The 8,714-nt window shown below is 37.3% G+C and overlaps 1 protein-coding gene across 2 annotated transcripts in view; it reads left to right on the top strand.

The window, feature by feature from the left end:
* Positions 1-8,478, top strand: part of LOC137984090 (coatomer subunit delta-like) — a 29,828-nt gene extending 21,350 nt beyond the window's left edge. The window contains exons 6-13 of one of the 2 annotated variants that reach the window (XM_068831294.1): positions 1,512-1,723; positions 2,354-2,442; positions 3,464-3,536; positions 4,187-4,352; positions 4,461-4,608; positions 5,025-5,133; positions 5,847-6,051; positions 7,125-8,478. In XM_068831294.1, the coding sequence (XP_068687395.1) occupies positions 1,512-1,723; positions 2,354-2,442; positions 3,464-3,536; positions 4,187-4,352; positions 4,461-4,608; positions 5,025-5,133; positions 5,847-6,051; positions 7,125-7,214 (1,092 nt within the window). In that variant the 3' untranslated portion in view covers positions 7,215-8,478. Of the gene's footprint in view, positions 1-1,511; positions 1,724-2,353; positions 2,443-3,463; positions 3,537-4,186; positions 4,353-4,460; positions 4,609-5,024; positions 5,138-5,846; positions 6,052-7,124 lie in introns of those variants that run through there. The other variant, XM_068831295.1, reaches the window with a different exon arrangement.
* Positions 8,479-8,714: the final 236 nt, after the last annotated feature.

Genomic DNA, 8,714 nt, shown 5'->3' on the forward strand with positions numbered 1-8,714 from the left:
TTAATTTCTCTGTAGTTTCAGTGAATGAAAGGTTACAGTTTCTATCAATGAAGGCATAAGTACAATCAATATGCAAACTTGTGTTTGCAAACTCAGTGACCATGGATCATTAGTTGAAATCATCGCCAATTGATAAGCTTTGTGAACTGGTGTCTCAAAAGTTAGCAGAGAGGGTTCTTTTGTGATCCAGGCATCACAGGGTGGAATCCCTGGCAACCCACAAATGGTGACCACCCTGAAGCAGCCACTAATATCCGGCACTGGCATACTGGAACATTGTCCAGTGGAAATAAACACTTAACTGACCAAATACTTGGCTCCACAACCAAGTAGCCTTGGGACAGGAAGGGTGGGGCTCAATGAATCTGCAACGATTCGCACAAATGGCGTGCAAAGATGAGCGAAGATTGCATGGCGAAGCACAAACAAACCCTGCTGGATTCCAGGGCCCCAAGTGTTCATTTGGTGTGAAAAGGCTGCATGTCACATTGGCTTGAGATTAATCTTGCCTAAATTACATTTAGCCTTATTAACATTGTTAGACTGAAAGACACTAATAACAACTACATGTACTGTTAATGTATTGGCATGTGCTGCTTGTGTTTATGCTTGGATTACTGGTATAATCCACCATTGAGCTCTGCTCTAATGTGTTAAATAGTTTAAAAAACCTATCATCATTTCTTTTTATGAATTCATAGATCACTTGGATCTTGAAATGTGACATACACAGCGTGCAAAGAAATGCTTGCCCACTAGCCCAGGGCTAGTGGATTTTCTTGTTGGGCTAGTGGATTTTATCCATCACTTGCCTGTAGTGATGGGACTCTGCTCAGATTTTGTTATTGGACATCTGAAAGAATCAGATTGACCCAACCAATTGATCATCGATTATAATTGGACCCCGGGAACCAACGTGATCTTTGCAAGCTGTTTAGATCTGTTTTGATTTCATCTACTCTTGTTACCTTTCTGATCGCAGCAAATAGATCTAAAAGTGTATTTTACAGCCAGCTACTAATTTAGAATAATTTCTAAGAGAACCAACAAGGTAAATTTTTTCTGTATGAAATACATCCTGTCAAATGTGAACGAAATACATAATGCAAAATCTAGCATGGTGTGAGCGTGTTTTGCCAAGGTTTGGAAAACATTAATTGCATTTGTCCACGATAATCGATTGTTGCGTCACTTGAAGATTTTCGATCAATGATTGGTACACCACTACTTGCCTGGCAAGTGAAAGTTTTTGGGGTAAATGTAACTTGATGAAATCAATAATGCTCATAAGGATATTTTTAAAGTTGTGTGCTTAGTTAGCTGGCCTTTAAATGAAAGTGAGATTGGAGTTGACTTTGTTATGAAACAGACCCCCCTTAGCTTTCTGGGCAATTCCAGCCTCACTTTCATTTATAGGCCAGGTAGCTAAGCACACAACTGTAAAATGGTCTATTGTTGCCCACTGAAGTGCTTAACATAAATTATTAATAATTGTACTGTTGTCATTTTAGACTCAAGAGCGAGAGGCCAAAGAAGAGATGAAGAAAAAGGCCAAAGAGCTGACAGCAGCCAAAACTGCGTTAGCCAAAAACAAGGGAGGCAGAAGTGGACTTGGTGGTGCCTTTGGTGGTTTTGGTGGTGGTGGTCAAGGAAGCAATGTCCCAGTGGTTAACGACATTCCTGTTATGGATCCAACACCTCCAAAACCAACGCAACCCACAAGGTAAGATGAAAACAATTAACATACATATTCTCCATACTTTTTTTGTAGGCTGTGCATTGCATTGGTGGGGAGAACTTTTCAATTTTTTTTCATTTGCTTTCTTGTGAAAAATGAATGTGCCAGTAATAATGTTTAATCTCTATGAGACCATTATTTAGTCTCACATGTATGCAAAAATCACATGTATGCAATTCCAACACAATAATATTTCTAGTCCTTTAATCAAGGGATCAGTTTTTGACTGCTTAACCCGTTGACTCAAAAGCCCAAGGAGTCTCCCAGTTGACACATAAAATCGTCTGGCGTTAGACAGAGTAATATCTGTTATGACTCTCACTCCCAGAGGTCAATGCATTAATCAGCATATGAACAGAAATTCACAAACAGTTTTGCACAGTCCTGGCCAAAACTATTGGTGTTCAAGTCACAAATGACACTGTTTACAAATACCTTTTTCTTTCAGACCAAGGGTTTGGTTGTGAATTCTAAATACAGTCGAAGTTGCATAAGTAAAAAATGATTGAAGGACTTGACTGTTAGTCATACATGGCAACCTGTGCTCTACATTTGCTGGCTTTTTTCAAGTATTAAAAGTGTATATTTGTTTGATGTATATCTATTTGTTGCCAGAACGAGTGGCAGTGGAAAGGCAATGAAGCTGGGAAGCAAAGCAAAGGATGTTGATAGTTTTGTGGACAAGTTAAGATCAGAGGGGGCAGGTGAGGAGATTATGTTATGCACAATAAAGACTTTGACTAGGGAAGGAACACTACAATATGGTGATTTTTGTGGTGTAAAGACTTTTAGCACTCACAGAGTTTTTTCTTGCTTTGTCTCAATTTTATGTACAGTGTATATTGGTTATTGACCAAGGTTGAGGTCAAGGTGGCTGGATATTGGCCAAGTTCCTTTTTTGCATTTTTATGGTCGAGGTCCATAAACACGCAGAAAAAGAAAGAGGTCAAGATCCAGCCATCTTGACCGAACAAGCTTGGTCAATAAAGGATTTATTACATGGGATAAAACACCCAAAAATGATCTTTGGTCTTGCGGGAACAAGTGAGAAATCCCAAGCTGGCAAGATAGCTCCATTGTGCCCACTCTGGTAGCCAATCAGTGCAGGATTTGGTTCATCTTGCCCACTGACAAAGCTAGTCATATAATAAGGGCACATAATTATTGCAGGATAAAGTTCCAAGTGCAAAAATGTATGACATGATGATGTTGATGATGATGTTGACATGATGATGTTGAAGTTTCAAGTTGATTGGTGCATTAGAAACAGTAAAATCTGTTGAGTCAGGAGTAAAATCTGTTAAGTCAGAAGTCAGTTAAGCAACGTGGTGGTATCTTGATGAATTTAACTTTTGTTGAAATAACATTGATAGAAAAACTTTTTAGTTGCGTACATGTGGCTTTGATAGAAAGGGCCAGGTTAAGGGGTTTCCTGTACCTTACTAGAGGTTGATTCTTGTCCAAAGTGAGAGCGAGACTTATTTTCACAACTGCAGCTAACATTTAAACTGCCATAAAAATGAAATGTTTGGAACAGACCAGACAGCCACTTTTGTTTACAATTAGTTGATGTCTGTTTTTAGCTGAACCTCTATATCCTCAACAGCTTTTTATCAAACTCTTGCTTGGTCTTTAATGTTGAAATAGTTTATGAAAAATGTCACAGATTGCTTTCTTTCCTAGAGTTTTCAGTACTGATGCATTGTACATTTTGTTTGTGTTCAGAGGTTGTTACTTCCAAGACAAAATTAGGTTCCAGTACAAAAACCACTGCTGCACCTTCTGTTCCGATGGGAAGGTAAGCAAATTTAATTTTTCCTTTTTTCCCTTTTGTTTAAGCAATGAATTTTATGATGGCTTTGTCATCCATAATCCGTTACTGTGGCATGACAAACGGCACATTTTTTGGAGTGTTTAATGTTTTTTCTCTTCTCTCCTTTTCCCTCTCATAGTGACAGGTTCCTGTCCTTGGCCCTGGGTTGGTGGTGCTCATGGCTGGGTTTCCTAATTAGCATTCACCATCTAGCACTAGTAAACAAGCAATTTCAGAAAGAGTTGATACACTCACTGTTAATAAGCGTACAATGCATGTCATTCAAGTCAGCGCATACCCATTGCCCCCTTCCCCTCCCCTCCCCTCCCCTCCCCCCAAGCAAAGTTCGATCTCTACTTGCCATTCAAACTAAAGGGTATCAACATTGAAAAAGGGGTGAGGGATGGGAGGGTGTTCTTGATTTTTCTTTTGAACTGGAAAATGGGTTTTAAAAAGAATTGATCTTTTTATTCATTGTCTTGACCTTTTTGCAACTGCTTGTAGTTGGTGGCTGCCAAAAGTAGAAGGTCCTAGATATCTTAATTATGCACCCTACCACAACTTGGTAATGCAGTGGTGTTATTGAAATCTTTCTTTGCTACATGTACTTTATATACACATTACTTTTTTCTCAGTGTTCATGTTAAGGTTGATGAAAAGATCACACTGACAGGTGGAAGAGATGGCGGACTACAGAACATGGAAATCCGGGGACTAGTTCTTCTAAGGATATCAGATCCACAGTTTGGAAAAATTTGTGTTAAATTGGAAAACAATGATGACAAGGGCTTTCAAATGCAGGTGACTATAGAGACAATCTCTTTATTCAGTTGGAATTCAGAGTTATTGATATTTTGTTCTGTTCACTTGATTGATTCTTGTGTTTCTTGTTGTTGTTTTTTTGTCCAGACACATCCTAACATTGATAAGAAGCTGTTTAGTCAAGCTTCAGTAATAGGGCACAAGCAACCAGAGAAACCGTTCCCTCTTAATTCTGATATTGGTGTATTGAAGTGGAGATTACAGAGTGCAGATGAAGAACTTATGCCTCTATCAAGTAAGATCACATTAATGCAACTTCAATGACAAACCTTCTTTTAATCTGAACTGAAGAAAGTGATGTGAGAACAGTGACTTGGAGGCACAAATTTTTTTTTGTGCAATGAAGATTCAGTTAAAACATCTATGAAAAATATATATTACTTGAAGTAAAACTAGTTCTGTTTTATAATGTGAGGGATCTGTTGTTGGTCTCAATATAATTATGGCAGGAGGGGAAACTGACATATTCTAAGAAAGAACTTTCACATTGAAGAAGAGAATTAAGGAACTCAAAGCATGCATGCCTATCCCACTACTGAGCTGTGTTTTGCTTGTAATGGCATTCTTACTTATCTGACTGACTTCACATGGATTGTACTTCATGACACTGAATGAGTCTATTAAATTATTATATTTTTTCTCCTTTAATAGTAAACTGCTGGCCTTCAGAAAATGATGGGCAGTGTGATGTCAATATAGAATATGAGCTTCTCCAAGAAAACCTCCAGCTGAATGACGTTGTAATTTCTATTCCTGTTCCGTGAGTACCTTATAATGTCTTAGATGTCAACCTCTTTAAACCAAATGAATTCAGAAGTGGAAATCTTTCCAACAACAACAGTGCTCTTCAATGCAACAATTTATTTTTTCAAGGAAAACCAAATGTAGATAAATAACTGCGGTAGATTAACCCGTTGACCCCTGAAGCAGTAACCCTCATTGATGAGTGAAATAGTCTGGGGTTAGACAAAGCATGAAAAATGGCAAAGGGTTAACAGTGAAAGAGCAAGAGAGTAGCTTAACTGAAATTATTATTTGTTTTAAGCTTTCAGTGCATTTCCATGTCTGAAATTATATGAAGTTGTGGAGCAAGACATTTACATCCGTACTAGTATTTGTGGAGCCATTAAAACCCAAAAAAACTTGTTTCCATTTGGTGGCCTGGCCAAGTTCCAGACATTGATATCTTTGACTTTCCTAAATACATGTAATGGTAATTTGCCTCACCAGCATTTTGGCTGAAGTCCTCCAAACAGGGTGCATTGTGTTAGTCCCTTTTAGGCATGGTGGGAGTGGCCAATACAACTCAATGTACTTCACTTCACTACACTATGTCCATGTTTTCATTGCACATTTGTAATTATTGCCACCTGAAAGCAAGCAAACAATGCAAGCTGAATATACTCTAATCTGAGCAATTTTGTAAATTCCCACGGATGTAAGGTTAACACTTCACATGTCTTTTAATCACAGACACGGTGTTGGTGGGCCAGTAGTAGGTGATGTTGATGGTGAATACCACTACGATCACAAGCATTCCGTACTTGAGTGGCAGCTGCCAGTTATCGATACATCAAACAAGAGTGGTAGCATGGAATTTAGCATCGCTGGACACCCTGGAGACTTCTTTCCTGTTTCAGTTTCGTTTTCATCAACTAAGTCATACTGCGACCTCAAGGTAACTTACTCTTTACAATATTTCCAAAATAGTTTTTGCTGTTTGCATAATTATTTTTGTGGGGTGTTGGCTCGTTTTGTTTCCTAATGAGACAACAAATTTAAATAGTTTGTTTAGCATCCTTTTGAACTCTGAATGCGCAAAGTGTGGTGAATGAGTTGTAGTAGTTAGTGGGGGACAAAGTTACTCCATGTGGTTCCATTGTATGGTAGTTTTCCAAAATGGACTGGATTCAAGTTTGATGTAAACATTAGATTCAAACTCATATGCTTAGGTTTCAACCACTTTATTTCAAGTCAAAAATTGGCATGCAAAAAATGCTCTATGGAATTTAATTAATACTTGAGTTTTTGAATGAAGAAAAGCTGTACGTTCTTTGTGAAAAATTATGTGAGTAACTTGCAATCAACTCCATCATATCAAATTACCTGTAGGGGTAGATCATTTTGAAAAGTTGGCCTTGTCACACTTAATTTCAATGGAGTTGACTGTCTGGGTGCAATGCTATTTAGCCTTGCAAGGTGCACTCTGGTAGTTACAGTAATTGTGTTGAGAATAAGTGCTATTATTTAAAGTGTCGGTCACCTCCAAAAAACTCCTTCCGTTCAACAATTCTCTGCAGTAACTTGTCCAACACTAATACTTTGGTCTGCTAAACTCTCTCCTTCAAAGTCAATGTTTTAGAGGCTTCCAAAAAGTGGAAAAACTAGTTGTAATTTTCTCTTAACCCTGGCAAAAAAGAGGAATTGGTTTAATTCTGGGTTGATGACATAGACTGTTTGCATTGTAATAGTTCTTTGAAAACAGTGATGCAAAGTAATTTGTGATGTGAACCAAGTATGGAACACATTTCCCTTCATTGCTTGGTCACAGATCAAACTATGACTGCTTTTCCTATCTTTCAATGCGAATAAAAAGTGAGTTGAAAAAAAAAAAAAAAGATGTAGTAAAAACAACACAATACAAGACGTATTTGGGAAAATATGAAGAATAAATAAAGCAGAAAAGTTTCTTGAGGTGATAGGCACTTTAAAGGACAATATTGCAACATGCTTTTTTTTTTTAATTCACAGATTACAGATATCCTCTCAGCAGATGACAGGAAACCCGTCAAGTTCTCACAAGAAGTCAGCTTTTCAGTCGACAAATACGAGATAGTGTAAAATTTCTAAATTACTGAAACTAAACCTTTCCACCTGTCTGGAGCATGAATGGAATTGCAATACCCAAGAGAATTGTCTGCAATGGAACCAGTTAAACGGAGAGATTGCTTGTGCAAATGAATAAGAATGATGGTGAAAGCAGATGAAGTGTATGTGTAACATTGAGGGATGGAAGCAAGAAAAAGTGGCAAAATTACATTTATACCATTGTTACTCAATTCTGGAATGTGGAATTTCTGAAAAGGAAACACTGTAATGCTTTCTTACTGTCTTTGCAATTTGGGTACAGAGACTGTACAAACATGTCGGATTACTTATAGAAGAACCTACATTTTTTATGACTCAAAATTGCTGAGTAAATTTCACTCAAGTTCATGACATTGATTGAATACAGTGTGCCTCAACAGCAGCATAATCATTGTCAGAGTTTAAGTTTAGAATCTGTTGTGAAAGAGGAAGGTGTTTTTTATCACAAGAAGAAATGAGGCTTTGAAGAATTAAAACTATTTATAGAGATCAACACCTCCTTTCATCTTTGAGATCTTTCACTCTGCTTTTATGGCAACCAATTAAGAAACTTTGATTCAAGTGTTATCCAACTAGAATTCTGTATTTAACCCTTTTGTGCCCAGTGGGTTTGCCATTGGCAGAGTAAAGTCCTCTGCCATTGGCTCTCTTGGGAGGGAAAAGGGTTAAGAAGACCTAATTTATGAGTGGATGTCGTTTAACTATAAGTATGGACTAACTTTACTTGGAAAAACAACCCTCCTTATAGCCTTTACCCATTAAAAGGTTAATACGAGAGTACTGATGTGACCTTCATGCTGTGTTCACCATCATGAATATTGATGAGTTGCTTAAGGCGTCTATGGTAACCTTGATTCAAACAATGTGCCGCAGGATTGAACACCATCTGTCTAAAACCACAATATTATTTTTTGAACTTTGAACTATTTGTGAAATAACTGTAATAACGTCATAAACATGTTCCTCAGATTTTAGATTTAAGTATGGAAAGTAGCATGCAGATGTTGTCTTGAAGAGATAAAAAAATATAATTTATGTCTTTGTTTTCAGCCATTCTTGTCACGCAAAGAAGCCTATGTGTTGTGTACATTCCTTTTGTCACAGTTTTTGAAAAAGATAAAGCAACTTAATTAAGTTTAATCATATTAATTTTGGTTGTTGTAGTTAGATCACATTGCATCATGTTTTTAACGGGGAAATTAAATCAAATGTGAATAAATAAAAATCTTTAACATTGTAACAATTTTGTTTGTGTGTTTTATGCTTAGAAAAGTGAATGACCTATCGGACAAGCCCTTTTAGTGTATTTGAAGAAGCATGTTTTGTTACGAATGGAAATAGAAATTCATTTTATTACACGAGTGGTTACAGGTTAATACAGGTCGAATAACCACCGTGAAATATTTGACCTGTATCAACCTGTATGATAAAATCAATTTCTGTTTCAATCTCCCACCGACGCAGTACCACAGT

This window comes from Montipora foliosa, chromosome 13, assembly GCF_036669935.1.
Source record: "Montipora foliosa isolate CH-2021 chromosome 13, ASM3666993v2, whole genome shotgun sequence".
In the NCBI taxonomy this organism is placed as follows: domain Eukaryota; kingdom Metazoa; phylum Cnidaria; class Anthozoa; order Scleractinia; family Acroporidae; genus Montipora; species Montipora foliosa.